The 25014-nt window shown below is 42.0% G+C and overlaps 2 protein-coding genes across 4 annotated transcripts in view; one reads left to right on the top strand and one right to left on the bottom strand.

Moving 5' to 3' along the window:
• mapk8ip2 (mitogen-activated protein kinase 8 interacting protein 2) overlaps positions 1 to 14276 on the top strand; it is a 28452-nt gene extending 14176 nt beyond the window's left edge. The window contains exons 3-14 of one of the 3 annotated variants that reach the window (XM_071501354.1): positions 3388 to 3627; positions 3741 to 3819; positions 4254 to 4457; positions 4871 to 7115; positions 7232 to 7440; positions 9069 to 9144; positions 9899 to 10071; positions 10170 to 10279; positions 10392 to 10514; positions 10936 to 11006; positions 11098 to 11196; positions 11683 to 14276. In XM_071501354.1, coding sequence (XP_071357455.1) covers positions 3388 to 3627; positions 3741 to 3819; positions 4254 to 4457; positions 4871 to 7115; positions 7232 to 7440; positions 9069 to 9144; positions 9899 to 10071; positions 10170 to 10279; positions 10392 to 10514; positions 10936 to 11006; positions 11098 to 11196; positions 11683 to 11755 — 3702 coding nt within the window. In that variant the 3' untranslated portion in view covers positions 11756 to 14276. The remainder of the gene's footprint in view (positions 1 to 3387; positions 3628 to 3740; positions 3820 to 4253; positions 4458 to 4870; positions 7116 to 7231; positions 7441 to 9068; positions 9145 to 9898; positions 10072 to 10169; positions 10280 to 10391; positions 10515 to 10935; positions 11007 to 11097; positions 11197 to 11682) is intronic. The other 2 variants (XM_071501362.1, XM_071501371.1) reach the window with 2 other exon arrangements.
• On the bottom strand, positions 13614 to 18338 carry arsa (arylsulfatase A). The gene is made up of 8 exons (XM_071501385.1): positions 18073 to 18338; positions 16719 to 16959; positions 16376 to 16594; positions 16018 to 16187; positions 15620 to 15744; positions 15297 to 15424; positions 15100 to 15202; positions 13614 to 15004 (listed from the first exon to the last, which is right to left on the bottom strand). The coding sequence occupies exons 1-8, from the start codon at positions 18291 to 18293 to the stop codon at positions 14709 to 14711; spliced, it is 1503 nt and encodes a 500-aa protein (XP_071357486.1). The 5' UTR covers positions 18294 to 18338; the 3' UTR covers positions 13614 to 14708.
• Between the last annotated feature and the right edge of the window lie 6676 nt (positions 18339 to 25014).

Raw genomic sequence — 25014 nt, 5'->3', positions numbered from 1 at the left:
ATCCTTCGTGTGGTTGTTGTCCATGTCAGATTTTCTGTCTTTTAGGAAATTGTCATTTCTGGCCAAATGGCTAAATGCTTTAGCAGTTCTGGCTCAGGCTGCCCTTTTCTACTATCTGTGATGTCACTGAGGATTCAGTTTGACAATGTGCTTTCACTCGTGTGATTTGTTTTTTGTTTTTTCTTGACCTTTAATTTTAACCAAGCATATAAACATAACAAACAGAGAGAACACAGCAGAGGGAGTACCTCCCTTTTTTGTCTCTGAGTCTCTCTCTCTCTCACACACACACACACACACACACACACACAACCTGCTGCGTCTGCCTTGCCTTGCCTCTGATTTTTCTGTCTCTCCAGAGCCTTGATTGAATACCACGAGCGCATGCATAATTCAGTATGTGACAGAGCAATGGTGTCTCAGCTCTGAGTTTAAAATGTGGAAATGTACAGAAACACTGATAGATGGAGTCCATCACTCACTGGGTGGTCTCCATTATTGGAAGACTAATCATTCCAGCATAAAGCTGACCCACATTACAAGCTATATTTGGTATATCAGGCTTAGGTGGCACATGCACCCACACACGGACACAATTTATACAATGAATGTACAAACAAAATAAACGTATAGATATTTTTGCAGTGGCGGAGATTATGTGCTGTAGGCGTAGTTGCTTTCTTTGTTTTGTATTCATCATTCAAGAAGCGAGCTTATTGCAAAAACTGTGGATGTCGTAAACATACGATGAGTTTGCAGGTGTATATGGAGCCCAACGATGCACCAGTGAATCATTTTATGCCCTGATCAGACAGCATCCCAAATAAAAAAAGGACACTGATGATTAGACAACTCCAGCACATCGACACTAATTGAGCAGCGTCATGGTCAATCAATAGCTGTATATTAGTCGGCGACGATGCTTGCCATCACTATCTTTTTTGTTTTCTGTTGACCCACTGCCTGTTAGATCTTAAAACACCACTTAATTCTCAGCCTCCACTTCTCTTCTCGGAGATTTATGAATCCCATTCACAAGGCCGTGCCACCAATGCTCGCTTAAGGATTCTGTCCTCAGTTTCTCTCATCTGTCCAGCGCTGCCTCTGTCAGCTGGTCAGCTCATTAAGCAAGATGGCCCCGCAGTTCAACCCAAAGCCTCTGCTCTCTCCGCTGCTGAGGGCAGTGCTGTGTGGTGGAACTGCCATCTCACGGTCTTCTCATGTGCAGCAGTCAGTAGGTATAGAATTAACCCTGCTGAGGAAGCTTGTGGTCTGCCAATTAGAGATGGAAAAGCTGCTCTGCTATCATTTTTTGTCACAGTGATATCTCTTTTCTGACTGAGTAATACATAAAGGTGTTTCTAACTGAGGATCAGTACAGTTTGTATGGGGTTGGGTGTATCTGTGCATGATATGATATGAAGGGTTAGTACCAGTCTGCCTTTAGACTAATTTAATTTAAATTGAATACATTGCTCTCTGATGCTAGTGAGTGTGTAAGAGGGTTAAGCTCATTCACAACACATCCCGTGCCAGTAGGACAGCATGCTTGCACAAGTCTGTTGGGTGACAGAGGAGGGACAGTCACAGGGCTGGGTGTCCTTGGGAACTGGAGACCGTGGGGATCGATTCTCGCCAACACACAACTCTTATTTATAGTTCTCCCTCTTTCTTTAAGCCTGCCTGCCTGTTGGCCTCACTAAAGGATGTCTCCTGACAGTGCGGATTGTTCTCCCAGGCAGATGTGGCATTTTCAAAACCTCACTGATGGATCTCTGGATTTCTTACACTGTAATAAAGTTATATGTCACATATCCCCAGTGATAGATTGTAATGGGTTAGTGTGGGGAAACAGCACTGTGAATCTTGACAGTAGGTTGTGAGAGTTGAGAATTCATATCTAATTACAAGTAATTGTCTATAACACCAATGCACCAATTCAAAACATTTCTTCGCAGCTAAATCACAGAAAAAAATAGATATGTTAATTATTTAGAAGTCTGCATATTAATGTGTACTCTCCTGGTAATAGATTGAGCGTTGATTTCTGTTGCTGTGGCATGAAGTGGATGCACCAGGCGTCAGCAGAATTGTGTGGTGGATAAGTGAGAGGGTGAGCTTTGATTCAGCCATTAAAAAGACTGCACTGAGAGGCAGAGAAACTGCAGTGCTGTTCAAACTGCAAACCAGATAAATCAATCCCGGTGTTTTCATTGTGAAATCCATTCAAAGTAGGGAAGAGATGATCAGAAAAAATGTGTTGGTGACTGCACTGCACAGTCTGTCTATAAAAATGACAATATAACAGCTTTTATCAATATTTTGATAAAAACAAACAAACAAACAATACTCAACTCAGTGCCTCAGTGAATGTAGGTGAAAAGACCTTAAATACTGTTGGGCCAATTATAACATGATCATTATTTATAGTTGAATCAAACAATTCCACTCCACAGCTATGTGAGAAATTGTGAGAGTTGAATCTCCTCTTCTTACAGTGTGAGGCGTATGTCAATAATCTACTGTACTTTGTAGACCCCACAGCAACATACCTTGTATCTGGCAAATGTAAGGGCTACACAGCCTTTTCTGGAGGTGTGGTCTATTAAATCTCAAAATCATTTAGTGCACTACGTTCCGGTAAACCAACTGAAACCTGAGAGATGTCGGATTGATCCACTCTTGCTTCATTCTTCTTCTCTGTCTTACCCACACACACACACACACACACACACACACACACGTACATACACATACACACATCCTTGTACATCTACCTTTCAGGGGACCCATCATTAACATAATGCATTCCATAGCCTTTTACCCTAACCCTAACCATCACAACTGAATGCCTAACCCTTACCCTAACCCTAACCTAAACCTAATTTTACCCCTAACCTTAAACCCAAGTCTTAACCCTCAAACAGCCATTTAAACACACACACACACACACACACACACACACACATATAACACATCAGCAAAGTGTACTGTGGCTGTTAACGTAAACTCTGTTGCCCACTACAGTGTTTTGATGTGTGTATATGTGTGTGTTTGTCTGTATTTTACAAATGCCCTCTGTGTAATCAAAGAACATTGTGTTGCATGCTGTCCATCTGTGCTCTCTTAGTTCTGTTCATCTCTCAGACAGGCTTGTTCTTGGCATAACTGTTAGATGAAAAAGGAAATAGTATACTATGGAAGGCAGCACTGTTTTCCCTCTGTGTTTGCTCACTACATAATAGTTTCCCCTCTGCTGTAAGAAACAAAGATGCTTTGATTAGTGCATCTATCATCTGGAATATGCTGAATGTGTGTAAATATTTAGCATTCTCTCCTTTTTCACATGTCCCCATTACTAACTCTGTCTTTCTTTTCTGGGGTCAGGATTCCCTCATTCTGGAGAAGAATGACATGCACCACCCAGTCTGCTCCTTCCAGGATGACTTCCAAGAGTTTGAGATGATTGACGACGAAGATGAGGATGACGAGGAAGAAGAGGAAGAGGATGAAGAGGTTGACCCTGATGCGCCCCCATCCCCCTCTGCCTCCCCTCCTCTCTCCCCTACTCTTGGTACTCTAAAGAGCAGACCCACCACACTGAACCTCACCACTGCTGTGTCACAGGTAAGCAGACTGAAGCTCTGGTCCTAAACACACAGCAAAAACGTACTATGCATAGTGTCTTTGTAACATGTACGTGCAAGCTTGTTAAATGCCCTCCTCCATCTTCTTATTAGGATTCTCTGAACAACAACAGCAGTCTGTCCCCAAAGAAAGGAAGCTGGCAGGACTCTTTACGCAACCCTGCCACACAGGGTGAGTACATGACTAGTTTATCTAGAACTAATTAGGTGTGGACAGTGGATATGTTTTCATCCACATTTGTATTCATTTGTGTTCACTACACATAATACCTCATACAAGATGATGCAAATTTTATTTTTGTGAAATAAATATATTGTTATGTTAATATTCAAACATTTTCAACAACAGCATTAATTATTTTATCTGGACAACTCTGAATCAGAGAGGGATTTCCTGATTGTATTTACCCCCGGAAACTCACAGATGCTCCGTTTCTTATAAAATGGCTCAAGTGAGGGACCAAAATCACAAATACACATAAATTACAATTAACATAAAATAATAATATTTATGAAATTGCCCAGATCCTCAAAACATGGGCTGTTGCCTTCAAATAAAGCTCAGTTATGATAAATTATTATTTAAAATATCTACTCTACCTCCAGGCCGTCTTTCTCCAACCCACTCATGTCTGGAGGATGGTAGCCATGTGACAGGCCAGTGCCCAGCCTCTCCAGTTTCCCAGGCACCAGGGTCTCAGAGCAAAGGTACTCCACCAAAACAGGCAGGGGAGGGTGGGAACCCCCAGTCCCCTCACAGGCCCCTCCTCTGCGACATGGAGGGCAACAGGCGGGAGAGGCCCGAATACGGTAACAAGAAGGCCAGCCCAGCAAGCTTAGGGCTCATTCCATTAACATCAGTGTCGTGTTGTGAAATTAAGTGATGTGACGTGAATTTGACTTGTGATATAAAAGTTCAGCAAAACATCATCATGTTGATTCTTACAAAGCAGTTTGTACCAGGGAAATTAGTTTCTCAATAATTCAAAAGGGTTTGCTGAACTTGCTCATCCCTCATCCTTGTGAAAAATACCTGCGCTTTGTATCTCTCTTGGTTCATTATTCTTAATGCTCTTTCTTTCTATCTTTGCTCTTTAATTGTCCAACTTGCTCTAGCCTTCACAAGTCCTCTAATCTGTCTCCTTTCTCTTTTTACATCATCCTGTGTTTTCACACTCTCATGCCCTTTCTTGTTTCTCCACACCTTTTTTTTTTCTTTGTAGGCTCATTTGGTCAACATAAGTCCCACCCCTGCTCTGGTGATGTTACTGAGCCAAAAGCTGACCCTTCAATCCAAACGACCAGAGTACCCTCTGTAGATGAGCACTCCCAGTGTTCGGACACAGAGGTGGACCATGACCTCAACAGTGACCACAATCACAAACATTTGAACCGGTGTGCCACTGACACTTACACAATCACCAGCGAGTCAGGTCTGGAGCCAGAAAATGACCCAGACCCAGATGGAACCAGTCGATGCTTGTCATCCACTGCACCCATGGGGGTCAACGATGGCGCCGACACACCCTTGTCTGATGAGGAGCTGGATAAGGACTTTGAAGTGGAGTTTATGTGTAAGGAGACCTATGATATGGTGTGTAAGGAGAATCAGTCATCATACATTGAATTCCCCTCCATTGAACCCTCTGAGCCTGCCTCCTTCTCCAGCTATGTGTCCTCCAGTCGCTCAGATGCTCTTGACCAGTCCAACAGTTCAGATGCTCCAGCAACTTCTGCCGTGGAGGCAGCAGCTAACGACTCCACATCTCCATCCTCAGATCCAGGGATAGCCGATATGAACCAACAGGGTTACATAACTTCAGACCAGGACAAGGACCTCAGCTCTCCAGGTTCTGACTCAGACATTGAAGGGGAGCTGGAGGCAGCGTTTACCTGTGGAGGTGCCGTAGTGTCCAACATGATCTCCTCTATCTCAGAGACAGAGCTGGACCTTACCAGTGATGACAGTAGCAGTGGACGCTCATCTCATCTCACCAACTCCATTGAGGAGGCCAGCTCGCCTACATCAGACCAGGAACTGGACCCAGATACAGAGTTAGAGCAGGACAGTGGTATTGTTGGACTGAAAGCGTCTCTACTTCTCGGCCAGCCTGACCCAATCAAAGAAGGGTCTCCTCTACCATCTCCTTCCCCTCTACCCTCACCCACTATTGCTACGCCATCCCCTGTTGACTCACCCATCTTACCTTCTGAGTACTACGTTAATGGTCAAGCTCTGATGGGGCTGCACAATGTGGACGATGAGCTGTCCTGCGAGCACCAGGCTGACCCAGATGAGACTTTGCCGCCAGCCCAATGTTGTGAGGACAGTCTGTCCAGACAGATGTTGCTCCAGATAGAACCAGACCACAGCCTAGAGAGCTTTAAACGCTCCTTCTACCTGCCAGTGGGACCCAGGCTAATGCCAAATGCAGACGAATATGATGGAACCAGTGAGGGAGACTCAGAATCAGAAAGTGAAGATGACCTGAGTGAGAACTCTGACTCACCCTGGCTGCTCAGCAACTTGGTCAACAGGATGATCTCAGAGGGCTCGTACCCAATCAGCTGTCCTGAAGAGTGCTTCAAGAGGAAGGTGTCTGTGTCAGACACCATCTCACCATCATCAGACATTGGAGAGGGAGATGGTTTCAATGATGAGGACCGAGAGAAGAAAGCACGGATGGAGGGATCAGAGGAAGAAGAGAAGGAGGATGAAGCGTGCAGAATGGAGAGGATGGAGCCTGGAAAAAGGAGTGTGGAGTCTTCAAAAGAAGGAGCAGTGATAAGTCCCTGTCTCTATATGAACAACCCTACTGGTGACTCCATAACCCCTCTGGTTTTAGAGCGCTGTGCAAACAATGGGAGGGGAACCACAGATTTTAAATCCTTGTATACCAATAAAGACTCTGAGAAGAACATCACAGACAAACCAGCGAAGAATGGCAGGCGACAAGAGGAAGATGAAGAGCCTAATAACGACTTGATGATGATGGAGGGGAGGAAGGATCTGGACTCACCAAGCCTCAGTGAGAGTGTGGTCAGTGACAAGGATGAAGGTCGAGAGACTGAGCCCAGGCCAACAAGCCGTTCCTCAGCCTCTCTTGAGCGTATCACAGAGGTCAAACACAGCCTGACGCTGGACATCCCCACCTCTCAGACCAACCGATGCTTTAGCCTTACCTACTCCACAGACAATGATGAGGAGGAGGATGATGGGGACTCTTATCCATTCCTGGGTGGCTTGAGGAAGCAGTCCTACAGAGGTAGTGACTTGGAGCTTGACAGTTCACCACCCATTGATTCCAGTGTGCAAGACCATCCCTTATCTGATAATGATCTCCCACTGTGTGAGAAAGATCTGGCTCTAAGACAACCGAATGAAGATGATGGACTGGCCTATGACTCCATGAAGTACACACTAGTGGTGGATGAAAATACTACATTGGAACTAGTCAGCCTCAGAAGGTATGCTGAGTAAACACTACCTTTTTTATTGTTTGCATTCTGTGAGTTAATCCAGCACTTTTATGGTATTAGTGTTGTCTACCCTTAAACTGAGATTTGAAATTTTGTCATCACAGGTGCACCTCTGTTCTGAGTGATGACAGTGAGCTTTCCACACTATGTGATGAAGAGCCTTTGGGAACAGATGAGGTGGGCTATGGTCGAGATGATGAGGAAGTGAGGCCAGAACTTCTCAGTTCTTCTGAGGACTCGTCCCCTGAGGCTGACCTCCCATTCTCCAAGAAGTTCCTCAATGTGTTTGTCAACAGCACCTCCCGCTCTTCCAGTAAGTCAAGCACGTAAACTATTGGACATTTTGGGAAATGCACTTTTTTTGAATTTGTTGCTGAGAGGTGGATGAGAAGATTGATACCACTCATAAATTTGTCAGAACATTGTAACATCAGTCTTGTGTGTCTAAAGCTCCACACAGATTTTTTAAATAAAGACGGACAGTGCAGATTTAAATTTGAAGTGAGGATGAAGCCTCCATGTGTAATGTCTTTCCTCACACTGACTGATCTATCATAAAAGAGGTCATGTTTGTAAAGACAGGTCATGGGTAACAAACTGTCTAATTGGGATTTTAATCTTCTCCCAACATAAATTCTTTAAATGAGTGTGCTCCAATCTGCACTTTGATACAGAAATGACGCTGTGTCAGAAGCTTCTAAATTGCAGCATTAGGGGCGGAAACAGACAGAAACCTGGGGTTTGTTGAAGAAAACCTACCAGCGAGCAGTTTAGCTTCACAAAGTCTATTATCACGGCAACTGAATCAGAGTTAAAGTGATCTCAATTTCTGAAACTAAAACTCAGAGAGGATAAGCCATTGAAACTAAGCTGCTGTGTTTGTTTTCGCTATCAGGCCACTGCCCCTAACTGTAACCACCAATCACAGAGCACCCCTCCAATTGATCCAATCTAGCACTTACCACACTCCACCTGACCTAGCACACGCTGCTGCTCATGCAGGAGGCATCCTTGCGTTTTCTTTTTGCGTATCGTTAGACTTTTCATCTCCACTCGCTGTGTGTGTATTGTGTGTCGGTCGTTGCTGTTCCTACCATACTGAAATGTGTGCATTTGACTTTTCCATATCAGTAAAGCAAAAAGTCACATAGGCTGTGTTTTTTGCAGAAGGTTTATATTGGGCGTGGGGGTGGGCCATTCAACTGTTAAGAGCACTCATCAGCAGAAACATATATTGGTGCCAATGGTACAGCACACGGTACCCAGAAAAACCATGACTTGATTCTTTTGCACTTTGATTTTTTTTTGTTCCCAGCTTCCAGTCTTTATGCTAAGCTAAGCTAACTGTATGTAGCCTCATATTTACTGTACAGCTTTGCGAGTGGCATTGATCTTCTCATTTAACTCACTGCAAGACAGTGAAAGTGTATTTCCCGAAATGTTGAACTCCTTTAACTTAAGCCAATGGAAATGATATATCCAACATGTTATTGCCCAGCAGCATTATTGCTAAAATTATCCCCTCATGGTCCTTAGGATGAATATACTTTATTAGGGTTTAACTCATTACTGTCAGTATGATGCATTAACATGTGTTCCAAATTTGGCAGGGAGGCCACACAAGACCTATGGGAGGGCTCTGCTCCCCAGTGCACCCATCATCAATCAGTGCTCTCGCTTCAAGATTTATATCTCTAATGAAGGGTGATTTGCATAATGAAAGGTTCATTACAAAGCCTTACTTTGCCATTTCTTTTTTTGACAAATCCAATTAGCCATCATTTAGACTTCCTCTCAGAAAGTTTACATGAGAAATGTTGCCTCAACAAATAACATTCAGAGAAAAATGAAAGAATTGAGTGTATTTTATTTTGCATATTTATCTTTCAGGTAGTTTTCAGGACATTAAGATAGCTTAACTGGTGTCTGTTTGCCACATAGGCACAGAATCCTTTGGACTTTTCTCCTGTACAATCAATGGAGAGGAGAGGGACCAGACACACAGAGCAGTCTACAGGTAAGATGACATACAGTACACTTTGCCATTTTAACAATAGGACAACAGTGGGAGCTATTTTGCTGAGACTTATAGCAAAATTAATAATAATAATAAAAATAAAAATAAAATTTTGCTAGAATAATAGTTGTTTTTGTAGATTGTAGAAACAGTATGGTATGATGAATTGTGAATGTCATTAGTTTAGCATAGTAGATTGCATAAAAATCCTTGAATGGATAAACAAAACAATATTTTTTCAAGGTTTCATGACTTTCAGTGTGCTGTAGGGGTCATGCAGCAATAGTGAATCACTAATAATGTTTTGGGGGAGGAGGGTAGACGTCCAAGTTACAGCTGGGCATGAGCACTGCATAATGGCCAGCAGTAATCAAATCAGCAACCACCTATGTTTGTATGTGTGTGTGTGAGTGAATGAGTGACAGAAAGCTGCATGCTCCTCCCTAGTATATATGTTGTGCATGTGTAATTATGTATTTGCTGTACAACAGCCCTCTTTCAGTAATCATGTCTCCACATTTAGAGCTCTTTGTCTCCCTTCTCCACCCACCCCACCATCTTCCTCTGTCAGCTGTTCCATTACTCCTCTCTCTCTCTGCTCCCCTCTGGGAGTCACCTGAAACCCAAACAGATGCTTCCTGATTAAATAAACCCCAGTCTATAGGCTCAGCTGCAAGGATACCATGTAAAGACACACGGTTTAACAGAGATGGTTTTCTCTTTTTTTCCTCACCCTCTCTGCTGCCCTCTGCAGGTTCATACCCAGACATGCAGATGAGCTGGAGCTGGATGTGGATGATCCTTTATATGTGGAGGAGGAAGAGGATGACTACTGGTACAGAGGCTATAACATGCGGACAGGGGAGAGGGGCATCTTCCCTGCCTTTTATGCCCATGAGGTCATAGGCCAGTCTAAGGAGTTGTTGGGTGAGTGCAGATATACACCTACTGTCTTTTTGCCTGTCTCATTGTGAATCTCAGAAGACTCACATGTTCTGTATTTATGGCCACATCATACCCTGTAGGAATGAAAAGAAATCCAGCATGGATAGAGACTTTCAGTGTTCAGTTTCTGGGGTCTGTTGAGGTACCTTATCACCAAGGCAATGGTATTCTCTGTGCTGCCATGCAGAAGGTAAGCAAAGCGGAAAACACCAAAACACATGCACAGTAACAAAACTATATGCACCTACAGCTTGCCTCATTAAATCATCTTTGTTTTAACATGAATGTTTTCTGCCACTTAGATTGCAATATCGAGGAAACGGACAGTACATGTGCGACCTCCTTCTCTGTGTGAGTTGGAGATTAGCTTGCAAGGAGTGAAACTGATCATGAGCCTGGAGGATGAATATGACACCCTCGATGAGGTATGGACAAATAAATGAATCAGCCAATGAACTGCTATGAATCAGTCATTCTTTTAAAATGCCATAATATTGGATAAATGCTCTGTTGATGATTTATGAAAACTTGTTGAAATGTTGTTGAAAAAACAATGGGATTATTTTATATCTGAATATATGTAGTAGTCATAGGTTAAAAAGTCCTTTGTCAAGCAAGCTGATACCAACAGGCGAGATTTTTATCCAAAGTAGGGAACAAATGAAATCTACCATAATATTATCTTAATACTGTGAATGCAAACTCATTCACAGTATAGAGGGAGTGTGTTATATTGGTTGTAAAGCCCTCTGACAGAAATTTGTGGTATAAATAAAGTCTACTTGACTTAACCTGACTTGTCTACAGTTAAACTTAATCTCTCTCTTTGCATCTCACTATCTTTAGTATGACAGATGCAGTCACTTCTTCCAGATGAAGAACATCTCATTCTGTGGATGCCATCCGAGGAACAACTGGTAAACAAACGTCCCAGTCTCCTGTCCCGATGTTACAAGTGTGCAGTGTAACACCTGACTGATTGCATCATATGTTTTCTCCTCTCTGCAGCTACTTTGGCTTCATCACTAAGCACCCCATGCTGAACAGATTTGCTTGTCACGTGTTTGTTTCCCAGGAGTCCATGAGACCTGTAGCAGAGTGTGTTGGGTTAGTCCAAATTAAATTGTTATATCAAATACTCTATACCAAGCGTATACATGGGATGGTAATGACTTTAAATTGTTTTTATACTATAAGCCATGTCTGAGTTCACATATTTACTAAATAAGTAAGCACTCAAGTTAATTTTGCACACTGGCCTTGTATGTGTGTGCATATGTGTAAGGTTGGATCTGAATAAATAAAGATGCAGATAGTCCAGTGTCTCTGGATGCATTGAGGGCAGGCAGCAGAGAATGTGATGGGCTGATCTGTTTTATCTATCAGCTTCTCATCCCTTCTTGTCTAACAGTTACTCTCCTTTGATTCAGCAAGCAATGTTCTGTATTTCACTAGCAATATGTTTACTAAGCACTCTTTTTGTTATTACTGCTGAGACATCTCTTAGGAAACAGAGCATGGCTGTAAAACGTTCTGTTTTCTAATAGCTGTTAGGCAGATCTTTAGTCATGTGTTCATCTGTCTTTTCTGCAGACGAGCCTTCCAAGAGTACTACCAGGAACACCTGGAGTACGCCTGCCCCACCGAGGACATCTACCTAGAGTAAGAAGTGTTGCCATGACGACCACCTTCTTCCTCTACAGCTTGTGTATGTTCATCAAGTTTGCCACATGAGGGCACTGTCAGTGGGGTCTTGTCTCCATTGTAAAATACTCCTGCGTCCCTCTAAAACTGGGATCTTCATTTCTACAGTATGCTAGGCATTTGACTGATTTCATCCATCCCTCCCTCTTTGTTTGTTTCCATCACCTCGATGGATCAATTGCCTGTTTCTTTTATCTTTTTCTATGATATAAAACTAAGACGCTGAGCACCTGTTTATTTAAAGGTTCCTCTTTTGAAATGAAAACAATATACCTACTACTGCTGTTTCACTTTTCAATGCATGGCTAGTAGGGTTAATGCACACAGACACACCAAGAAATACACATATCCAAATGAATGGCAAGCAGCTCAACAATCAGTATGGGAATGGTGTAGAATCAAGAGGCTGGTGTTTATTTAACTGTAAATATGTATTTGTTCAATATTGACAAACTGCTAATTTGATTTCTACTGATAGTGGCATTGGAGCAAAGTAGAGAGAGTGCAGTGAACTGTCCTTGATCCGAGCTTACCCCTGTGTTGCGTACAAGACGTAGTGTGTGTTGTAAATACATGTATAGAAAGTAGACATACAGGCGTCTCATCCACACTAATTAAGAAACACACAGTTGAGACTGATGGAGGGGATTTCGTTCTTAGTTTTGATGTGGGTAATAATGACTCACTCTGACAGGAGTGTGAGGTTTTAAAAAAACAGTAATGACTTGGAATGAACTTTGAATGTCATTAGCCTTGCAGATGTTTTATTCAGCTTGGATTCGGTGCAGCAACTGTCCGCACATTTGAATGATACGACAGAACCATTTTACTCGTGTCCAGTCCCAAAAAATGCACTGTTTGCTGACTTTCACCGTGGGGAGCTTTCATAGGAAATCATTCAACTGCTGAACTGTGCATCACTGTATGCTTTGCGATGATTGATGTGACTTTCAGGTCAAAGAAAGCAAAGGCCCTCTGAAAAGCCATATTCTCACACCTCTTGACTGTTTAACTCTGGTTTTTAGTGACGTCCTAGTCTCCGTTTTCTTTTGACTTGGGAGTTTCAACGAGGGAAAAGGAACGACTAGATTGACCTGTAGCCATGTGTCAGTTATGCTGTATGGCAGTGTGCCTACTGTGCAGTGAGTGTCCTGCTAATCTTGGTCCTGGTATCACAATGGAATCAAACCTTTAATAAAGCATTAAAAAGGGTTATAGTTATGTAAATGGTTAGACTTTGATCTTGTTTTTTAACTATGATGGACAGAAGAGTTGGCCACATATTCCAATTTTTATTTATTGCTTTTAGTCTGGTCAGGGGTTAAAGCCTCATTCACATGTTAAACAATAACCTACTCTGGGGTTGTTGTAGTTTATCATAGCTTACTCTCTAGCACCTTACAGTACGGGAGGGGGTATATTTTAAAAATTAAGCAGTCACCACAGTCAACAATTACCTGAAATTTCAGGCTTTGAGGTTCACCCCTCCCTACCACCCACATCTTTCGTTAAGACACTGTTAAGCATCTTGTTCTGCTGCTTTTAGTCACAGTCCACCAGAACAAACACCTCAGATCTGCAGGACTTCAGTGTTTAAAGTTCACTGAAAATTGTTATGGCAGGAGGGGGGTAGGGTGTTATCTACATATGTATCGCTGTCAGTTAGATCATGTATATACAATAGCGAATCTAAGATAGTGCTGTGTCCTTTATGTTGAGTATGTTACCAAAATGAATATGTACATTAATTAAAAAGAAATTAAAAAAAAAAAGATCACCAGACAAAAACCCCTGAAAGAAAAGAAAAAGACGTAAATATCTGTGATCTGCAATAATTTTATTTCAGTGTGTTATGTTTCTACACAAGGTGTTATCTCAGTATCTGTCACACAGGTGGCATATGGGTTCCTGCCAACTCCATAACTCTCTACAAACAAGCTTCAGCAGCACATTTAGGGCACATTTGTGAAATGTGACATTATTCGTGTGTGACACACCCACCAGACTACTGACCAATCTGCTGTTAGAGCTGAATAGTGACTGAGTCAGCTGCCACTGGAAAACTATTATTGCGTCTTGCCGATTATAGTAATCGCCTTTGAGCTCCAACAGTGTGACCCATCTCTGATCTGTATCTATTTGCTTCTGATTATGTTTTTCTATCTTGTTACAGCCTAGTTAAAATCCTTCTTTCCACTCAGCTACACAAAAACAACCTCTGAGGATGATCTAGTCCCATATAGCCGCTGAGACATACATTAACAGTTAAACCAAACTTTTGACTTTATTACATTAACAAGATTCTTCACTGTATACCTAGAGCAAAACAGTATGTGACAGAACAAACATATCCTATCTTGTATCTTTAAAAACAAGGACTTGTAAAATTCAAGGGAAAAACAAAGAAAAAAAATGACAAAAAAATCACTCTGCCTTGTCATGGATTTGGTCTTATGAATAAAATATATGCTTGATGTCCAAAACTTTTTATTGTTGTCTTTATTGTTCACATCTACTCTTGACTGTTGGCTGCAAAACATTTCCACATATAAATCCACACATTTCTTACAAATGTTATGATCATAAACAATGTTGAAGTGGAAATTACAAAATGAATCAATTAATAAAACATGTATTCAAGTCAGAAATATACAGTGCATTGTTATTCATTACTGTTAAATATAATGAATATAAAGATCAAGAAAATCATCTCCTCACTGAGGAATCAGATTGTTTGCAATATTACTTTCCAGTATGAACAGCACTGAAAACTGTCCACAAGAAAGTAGCAATGCATAATCACAAAATCAGCATCAAATCCTGTGAATTCACTGAGTAATTGTGGGGTAAAAGCAGTGCAGTACCTCCAGTCTTCCCTGCAGTGTCTTCATTAGCAGCTGGGGAAATTTGTCCCATCAACACTGGCAGCACCTGGGCTTGGGGCTACACTGAGGATTGCAGCAAGGCTCCAGGTTGGGGTCTGTTCCTTTTGATATCTGGCTCTCACCAAACACCATGGAGGCTTCAAACTGCTCCTTCACTTTTTTGATCTGCTCCAGCAGGGCTTTGAGGTCAGGTCTTCCCATCAGAGGGAGAGGGTAGTGCTCAGAGGGGTCAGCCTCCAGGTCAAAAAGCAGAGGGGGGTCATGGGCCTTGAGAACTGCGAAAACTGGGCAGTCTTGGTCTGGGGTAGTACCACTGTGGGTAGCACCTGATGCACAAACATCAACAAGTAAACGAGTCAAAACCACCTCAGTTCTCATTGTGTGATTCTGCCAGATCATGTGTGCATGTAGCATACCATACCTCGTGTATAGAAGTGGGCCTTGTACTTCCCCAGCCTGAGAGCAAATAGGCCGTACATCTCACTAGGATCTGTGGGGTAGAACATCATCGTCTCCCTTTTACTCTGCAAAACAAGGATTTAAGGATAAAAATAAATACACCATCTCAGTTTTCACAATATTTCAATATCTACTGAGTGTGAGGTATGAAGCCATTACCTTTCCTTGGTTGACAAGGATTTCTCTCATATCAACTCCATCCAGCATCACCTGGGGCAGTTTGGCTCCTGCCAGACTTGCAAAGGTAGGGAGGATATCTAGATTGCTGGCCATCTCATGAGTGACACCTACAGAGATGCATACAGAAAAAGAGAGCAGCAGCAATCACTCAAAATGTGACTGAAACATGCAAAACCACCAATATGGTCCTTGAAAGGGGAACAGAAAGTGCTGTTTTAGTGCAAAACTAAAGCTTTTAATTTTTTTATCTTTGGAGGCATCATCCAGTCTAGACTTTTTGCAGCTGAGTAAAGTGTCATGACCTGGCCTGATGGTCCCTGGCCAGTAGGCGATGGCTGGCTCTCTCATGCCCCCCTCATATGTGGTGCCTTTCCCACATTTCAGAGGGCCAGCAGTACCACCACGGGACATACGCATCAGTTCAGGTCTACACCCAGAGACAGGAACAACACACCATTAGATAAAAGCTAATAAATGCAATATCACAAGAAGGCCATAAATCTAATACAAGAGAGGACAAAGATATAATGCAACCTGACCTTTGAGCAGTGGATACACACGCTACTGTACCAGAACCACTGGTTATGGAGGCAGGTTAAACTGACAGTGTACAGTAAGAAAGTATGACAGTGACTACAAACACAGATATAGGCCTTAAATACTAATTTACATATACAAACAAACCAGGAAGAAAACCAACCCATTGTCTGAAGTGAAGAAAACCAGTGTGTTGTTGATCACTCCTGTCTTCTCCAGGGTTGCCAGTACGTTTCCTATACTGTTGTCAAATTCCAGCAGAGCATCTCCAAATGGGCCCCTTAGAGACTTCCCCGCTGCCCCTGGACCTGCATACTGGGGGTAGTGGGTGTGCTGGAGGAGTAAGTAGAAGAATGTGCAATTATTTTAGTATTTACTCTCTCACTTTCTTGCTTTGAAAATCTCACTTGGAATATTTAGCCTATTTTTAGTTTTTTAAAGAGTTTAACTGACCAGGACAATGCTCTGATTATACAGTGTAAGTATTATTCTGCTGGCTTGAGGATGTATTTGTTTCTTACATGGGAGGGATAGTAGAGGAAGAATGGTTGTTTTTTCTTGGCTGATGTGGTAATGAAGTCAGTTGCAAAGTCACTGTAAGCCTTTTCCAGGTCCAGGAAATTGACAGGTTGCTGCTTGATGAGCTCATTTTGCATTAGCGGGACCGTTACAGTGCCAACATCACACAATCCGAAACACTTAACATCTGGAGGGAAACAAGTCAGGTTCCAACAGGGGCCCTAGAAGAAGAACAGGGAAACAGAAGAACAAATATTAAAATAGACATTACAGGAAAAAAAAATACACAAAGATACTTTTATATATATTATATATCATCACATTTAAAAACTCAATCACACTGACCATGTCATGAGAGTAGGGGATCCCCAGGTACTGGTCAAACCCCTGCTTGGTTGGAAGAAACATCCCATTGGGTCCAAATCCCAGGTGCCACTTCCCTATGGCAGCTGTAGCATAACCCTGAGGTTTCAAAACCTCAGCAATGGTGGTCTCATTCAGAGGAAGACCCCCTACAGAGCCCGGGTACAACACTCCTGGGTAGATGCCTGAGCGGGTCTGATAACGCCCCGTCAACAACGATGCCCTGAAAAGCCATTGTTACCAAAGAGGCTGTCATTTAAGATAAGTGGGAGGTTTCATTTCATAGTTTACACTGAAACAACATGATTTAGTTCCTCCTTTAAGTGTTGAACTGTGCAAAGCTGAATGTTACGGTGGAATAAACTGAAGCTTGAAACGAAAGCCACATTGTCAGACACATATTTTTTTTCTGTTGTGCTAGTTTCACATTGTGAAATCATCAAGTTTTTTTAAAGAACAACTCCGAAAAACTGTTTCTCTCTCTCTTCTTCCTGCCCATGTACACACACAGGCAACAAATGAGAGACTGGATTTATAGTGTGTCTGTTTAATCAGCCCTGAGTTTACATTAACCACTTTATCTTCATCTGTTGTTGTATAATATTGCAATGGCGGCTCCCAGTCTTGATGTGTTCTAGCTATTTTAACAATTATTCATAAGTATTTATGCTAGGAAGAAAAATTTCAAATCATTAGAGAGCATTAATGTCGCTGTTTTGCATCTTTCTTTCCCACATTTTACGACTGAAACTTTCAAATCGTACACAGTAAGTTACATTATATTACACTAGTAAATCCATCTGGCAGCAATCCAATCTTGTGCCCAATACTGGTCCCCCATCAAGATCTGTCCCCCCCCAGCCCAACACCTGTCCAAGGCAAGGGAAGACAGAGCGGAGAGGCTGCAAGTGAAGATGTATTGGAAGGAGATGGATCAGCACTGTTTTGAATGATGTCAAAAGGTTTCTTAGACATCAAAATGTTTTCTGTTAGAGTTAAACTAAACATGACGTATAAGGAATATGATGATTTTCATAGTTCATGTTTAAAGTACATCCTAGTTATGGTTATCAAATACGCCTATAACCTTTTTTCAGGCGAGGAAAAATAACAAACATGTATGAACTGATTTCTGTATAGGTTAGAAGCAAATTTTCAGAAACTAGAAGATACCTCTTAGATGTATGTTGGCCTTACAGTTCTTCTGTTATTTCTGTTATCTGTCATTCACATATGCAAACGAGAGAAAATTAGATTTAAAAAAAAATTTAAAAAATTGTGTGTACCATCCGCTATACCCGCTTATACCCGCTAATTTTGCTGGACAGCACAGTACCTGGAGGGGCTGCAGACGGGGCTGGTGCAGTAGAAATCTGTGAACCGGAGTCCTCCCGCAGCCAGGCGGTCCAGGTTCGGGGTGAGTGAAGAGGGGTGTCCATAACAGCCCAAATCCCCGAAACCCAGATCATCTGCGAATAACAGGACGAAGTTCGGCGGTGAAGCCGTGCAGGTGCAAAACAGACAGACGCTCAGGAAAAAGAGATAGGCGCGACCCATCCTGCACCGCCTGACATGAGAATGAGGAACAGCAACCAAAACAAAACGTCACACGTTTGCTTGCGGAAATTGTCGAGTAAATATGACGTCACGCGCATCCAGGAAATGTAGTCTCACTTATTTTTTGGGGACTTCACAATGCATCTAAGCCACAATACATTCATGAGTTAAACTGATTAAATCTTCAGAGTAGATGGTTTTGTTTTTATCTGCTCAAAGACACGACGTCAGACTCAATTCTGTGATTTATTCCTGTGTGTAATCTTTTATCCCTGAAAAATCTCTGTAACAGGAAAGCACAAAAACTGGCTCCCACAGAGGACACTGTGAAAGATATTTTGTGTTTTGCCAATTCTTTGTAATTTATCCTTACAGCATTTAAATTAATCTATTTTTTCAGTGCCTGCTTTATGGCTGTGCTATGTGAGCTGTTTTGCATCGTTTGAGCTATAAGCTGTTGAAAAGATAGTAGTTAATTTAATATGTGAACTGATTGCACAAAGTCAGGAGATTATAATGTGTTTACAGACTCATCACAGTGTTTTACATCCTCGGACTACAGGTTCCCCTTAAGACATCTCACAGGGAAGATATGCATTAACAACATATTAAACCTGCAATATTTTTTTCAAGTTGTGAACACAACATTAACATCACTTGTGGATACGTGTTATGGAAAAACTGAATTATAATTAACTTGAGTTATTTATTGTTATTCATTTTGGTCTCTAGCAATTCCAAGGAAAAATCTGGCTTCATGAGCTAGTTTCTGCCTGTGTCTGTCTGCTGTACAGTGGGTTTTTAGAGCTTTTCTGCTGAAATAGCTTCCTACTATGGCTGAACACAATGGCATGAGAGGCCTACTGTGGCAGAACAGAGACTGTCCTGAGCTGTTTTTGCACCTGCACAGCTGAAGTTTCATCTGCCTCTTGACTGAAGGTATTAGTCTGAGGGCCTGCAGCTGAGTTTCTTTTCTCATTGACAACCCTGGTTTCTGTCACTGATTCAACCTGACACACGGTCAATTACACAAACAAGAGGGGAAATAAATCTCTGGTGCAGTGCTGCAGCAGCCACCAGTTTGAGGAGAAATGGACGTCACAGCTGATTTTGTAATGTACACTCCAGTGCTGGGCCCATTTTTTTATTTATTCTCAGAGCCGTGCTTCAGTCAGGTGGACAGGGAAAGAAAAAGTAGGTGCGATCTGCATTAAAATTAGCTGACACCGTGTATGTCCATAGGAATCCTACCACAAATGTAATTTTAATCACTAATACACTTCACTCAGGTGAGTCCTAGGTGATTTTATACAAAGTAATGCTGACACCTGAAACAAATTCACTGAGGAGTGGAATTCAGATAATAGCTGCTTGTTTTGGTCCTCATGAATTATGCAACACATCTACTGTATCTTTCACCACTGTGTGTGTGTGTGTGTGAGAGAGAGAGAGAGAGAGAGAGAGAGAGAGTGTCTGTGCGTGTATGTATGGCTATCATTTAGCTTGCGTGCTGTCCACTGATGCTGTTTAGCCTCAGGGAATCATTGGCATTGGCTGATAGACAGTTTTGATTTACTATTCACTTTTACTCCCCTCTACAGGGTTGGCCTACATTCAGTTGCTACAGTGTGTGTTGTGTGTTTGTATGTGTGTGTGTATGTATGTATGTGTGTGTGTGTGTGAGAGAGAGAGCATTAGAGAGAGAGAGAGAGAGAGAGAGAGAGAGAAAGAAGAAAAGAAAGAACTGAGATAAAGGATATAAAGAAGCAGATACTCCACACTGATGCAATTTCATCAGCTGTCTTTTCTTTTTGACTTCTCTAACTTGTATTTTCTTATGCTCTGCGAATATCACACTCCCCCAGCCATCAATGGATGATTGTAATCACAATTGTAATTAGCATCAGTTCAACACATACTTTACAGTGTGTGCACACTTGTGACTGTGCATAGTTGTGTTATGTTCAAGTATACAGATACCTGAAAGAACGAGAAGAAGCAGGTTCACCGTTGAAAGTAATACCTTTTAATACTTGACCCAGTGAACTGAACAGAAGAGAACACACACAAATACACACTTAGACCCAAATATTCATATACACACATAAGACAAGCAAATTTGGAGCTGCTGCATGCAGGAAAGCCAATGATAAGAGAGAGTCTTTGAAGAACTAATTCCCAGCTGGAGCTCCCTTCATCTAATTGTCTGAAACCCTGAGCTCTGGAAACACCTCTGCAGGGAACAGCTTGGTGCTACAACCCTGGGGGTGGGGGGACACTAACATTCCTCCTTTTCTTTGAATTGTTCATTTTAAATTTAAGACCACAAATCTTTCAAGGCATCATACTCAGTTCAGGTAAATGATGAATCAATCATTAGAGCAGCAGCAGCTTGTATGTAAATACCTAGAAGCAGGATCAAATAATTTATGATAATATCCGATTAGGTTTTGCCACTACTAATGACTCATGAGGTTGTTTGCATCCCATCTAATGGGCAAGCTTGTCTCATGGAGAGGACTGAGGAGACCTGCTTCGGATAAATGTCTCTGTGTTACACAGCCCAGCCTATTCTACTGCAATTCAGTAAAAGATGACTGCTCTGACCTTTCATTGTGAGTAAATGAAAACCGCTGCCAGTGACAAACACAGAGCAGAACAAGTAGCTTGAAGCAGCTGAGGTGACAAAAAAGGTCCTCACCCCTGCCTGTATGTGTGAGTGCGTGTGTGTTAGCAGGATTGGTGTGTGAGTGAATTTGTGTGGGTCTTTGTCCATATCTGTGAAACGTCAGTTGCCATGTTCTGTTGACTGTTGCTCAGGATAATGTCGCTGCATTTATTTAGGATTGAAGATTGGGCATCTTCATATAAGACGGATTGTCCTGCCAGAAAAATTAATCTGATTTAATGTCCTATAAGTGTGTGGTGTGTGTAAGTGTGTGGTGTGTGTGTGTGTGTGTGTGTGTGTGTGTGTGTGTGTGTGTGTGTGTGTGTGTGTGTGTGTGTGTGTGTGTATGTGTGTGTGTGTGTGTGTGTGTGTTTTTAAATCATCACCTACAAGTGCGTGCATGTGCACATAATGTGTGCTTCAGGCAGATGGAGGTGTGGTACAAAACAACCCTGCAGAGCTGATGGAGAAAATGAATCCCACCATCCACTCTCATCCCTCAGGACAGAAACAAGGAGAGAGGGAGACCAGCCTTACACCTGCAGGGAGAGTCTCTTTCCCCACATCTTCACTCTAGCTTTCCTCATCTCCCTCGCCTCCACTTAAGAATAAGATATCATGCTCACAGTTTTCTGCACATGCTGCTAGTTTATTTGGATTCACAAGAGGAACAGCAGGTTATAACTGGGATGTGAGCCAACAGTAAACAAGCACCAACGGGCCACTGTGGAAAAACACATTTTCTTATCTTCTTCTTGCCGTTTGTCATTTCACACAATATTAACAGTCAGAACTTGTGAGTTAAACTGTGAAGTGCAATGCTGCAGTGCTTGAGGATTAGTGTATGTAAATCAGTCCCAGAAAATGCAGGTCAACTTTTTAACAGTAGTGGGCGCCATTGGATCACAGTTCCCCTCCCTTCCTTGCACGTATTGCTTCCATCAGTGGCTAAGTCAGATTTTTACCATTAGTTCCACATATCATCTCTTTTAAATCTGATCTCTCAAGCTATGCTACACAATACACTGAGCAGTAATAGGGCCATTGAGGGTTGATATGCATCTGCGGCACATGTTAAATTGCAAATTAGCTTTCTGACATTTCCAGGCTGGGTATAGCTGCTCTCTCATGTCTTCATGTTTCCTCACACTTGTCTTTTCAGCTCTGCCTCTTCCTGCCATTTCTCTTGGCAAAAAAAAAAAAAAAAAATCTCATCTTACACTCTCTACCTTTGTGGTAACTTGCAAATTGCTTAAGAGAGATTGTTATAGAAGATTGCAGCTTAAGAAGTACAGAGATGCAGTGTGAAAAAGAAAGCGGGAGATAGATAGATGGATAGATAGAGTGAGTGAGTGAGTGCAAGTGAGAGAAAGGTAGAGAAAGGAAGGTATGAGGACAAACCAGTGGATAATTCAGAACCATGGACAGCTCTTAATACTTTGATTCAGCTCTGCCCTGACAGCACAACGTCTCTGAATGAGTAAGCTGGCTATTATCTTGTCGTCATGCAAATGCATTTTGAGCAGCATACACCACAACATCTTTGAAGTCAGAGAAGATATAGTGGTGAATAAGGACAAATTGAAAATAACAGTGTTTCATATCCTGTGGTTTTCATTACAGACTTAACCTCATTGTAATAAATAACAGTTATAACACACAACGTCACTACAGTACTAAAAATGTGTAAAAACACAGTTTAATTTAGCTTTAGCAGCAAGATTACATTCAAGATACTGTTAAGACAGCTGGAGGTATTTGCTGAAGGCAGTTGTGTGAGCCTATTTTGTAAATACCTCCTGTATGACAAGGGATCAACCATTCTTTTCAGTGATGAAAGTCATTGTTATTTTGGCTTGTGAGCTGAGGGAGCAGAGATAGGAAACATTCTGGCAAATAAACAGAGGTTCATTGGCACAACGGAGGCTGGAACAGAGCACAGAATTATGCAATGAAATCTAACAGGCCTCTGCGGAGCAACATGAGCTGAAGAACTCATAAATGTTTGAGGACCTGCCGGGGTAATATTCACTTTTGTCGACATTGTCGGCTCACAAACTGAAGCTCTCGTACTAAACATAGAGCAAAAGTTCTCTTCAACTACACTGCACCCTATGCACAAAATACTGAAGGGACATTACAGTGAAAATGAATGGTAGTGTCAATTTGTCTTCACTCCACTAGAATACACACAAAATACACAATGACAGTCAGATATAAAACTGCACCTGCACCAACTCCTGTGATCTAGTTGGCGTGTCCCTGCGCGGTCCCTGCTTTCTTATGATGGACTACTGGCGGTAAGCATGACCTGCCCTTGCAACCATTTCCTCAACAACTGCCTGGTAATATTATAAAGAAAGGCAGTCTGAGTGGCCCTTGTGCCTGCTGCCATCCTCCAACTACCCTCCGGCTGTCATCTGCTGCCACCCTGGCAATGCTGCTTCCATAAGTGATTTATTATTTCTCAGACTGACTCCTGTATCACCCCTGCTCTCGTCATGCAGACAGACGGACCTGAGAGATACACATAGATGACACAGAGAGGAACAGGCCTTCACACAGTAAGATGACACACTGTATATATACCAAAATGAAGTTTCTGCTGCATTTGTTGCAATATGAGATAACTGATGTATGCTAAGAGCTAAGCCAAAATATTCAGATTAGAGTTGGACAAGATGAACTCCCGAGATGTGTAAGGATGTTAAGATCTGTCATCTCAGCTGGTCCATCTACTGTTCCGCTCACCTTGGCTCAGTGTGTCCTCAGGGACAGAAAACTCTCTGCTTTGATTGTAAACAGCTCCGTCTGAATTTATAATCATCTGGCATGAGTGTATAATCACAAAGACCAGTTCCCCACATCTACATTTCCATATTCATGCAAATGCTGCTGTCAAAAGTAAATGGTAATTTTTTTCATTTTCAGATTTGAATATTTGCATTGTCATCATTTGTAATTGGAACAGATATAGCCAATCCACTAAGCTACACCATACTCCCCCCTATCTTCTTGTGATTGATTAAAAAGAGAAACAGAGCAATGTTTGGATATAATAAATTCTGACTTAAAGTACTCAGGTTGACACTTTCTTTTTCTGCACTCATTCATACCACTGTGGAAAACCATATTTAAATCTATTCACATATAAGCTTTATCACTCATCACACAGAACAAACTGATGTCAACCACTGATGAATGTGAACAGAATGTATTTCACAGTGGAAGATGTGAACAGGATTGTTAGACCCTTCATTAGCAGCTTCAGTGCTTTAGTCAGTTATAGTATGTGACCGGATCATTCCTAACAACTTTGGAGCCACAAGCAGTAATGAATGCAAAACGCATGAGCTGACTTAATGATTATTTTCCCATTTGAAAGTTTATCTTGATCCGCTGTTGGTAGACGTTGCTTCCTCTGCAGCTCGTCCTGGGCACTGAGCAGATCTGATAAGAAGGTTAGAATCAATAATATGCAAACAAACGAAACGGTAAGAGGCTTCAAACATCAGTCATTTTGCACGTGTGACTCACAGTTTGCAGAGACACAGTGTCGTCACCTAAACAATTTTTTTAGAAATGTTTGCAAATGGAAAAAAAGGAAAAACTTAAATATCACACTGTATTAAGTATTCAGACCCTTTGCTATGACACTTAAAATTTAGCTGACTCCATTTTCTCTTGATCATATTTGAGATGTTTCTACATCCAATTGATTGGACATGATTTGGAAAGCACACATCTGTCTATACAGTCTTCTTCTGGAGGTCACGTAGAATTGAGGCAAGACCTTTCAATCATAGTTTCATCAGACCAGAGAATCTTGTTTCTAAGTCCTTTAGGAGAGGTGAGGCTGCTGTCAGGTCCCACCCCTGTCAAGTGCAGATTGGTGGAGTGCTGCAGTGATGGTTGTCCCTCTGGAAGTTTCTCCCATCTCCACACAGGATCTCTGGAGCTCATCCAGAGTGACGATCAGGTTCTTAGTCACCTAAGAACCTCACCAACAACCTTCTCCCCTGATTGCTCAGTTTGGCCTGGCAGCCAGCTCTG

Source organism: Trachinotus anak, unplaced genomic scaffold (genome assembly GCF_046630095.1).
Source record: "Trachinotus anak isolate AG129_WGS33_773 ecotype Australia unplaced genomic scaffold, CSIRO_AGI_Tana_v1 ptg000002l, whole genome shotgun sequence".
NCBI lineage: Eukaryota > Metazoa > Chordata > Actinopteri > Carangiformes > Carangidae > Trachinotus > Trachinotus anak.
This window is presented reverse-complemented; position numbering and strand designations above follow the sequence as displayed.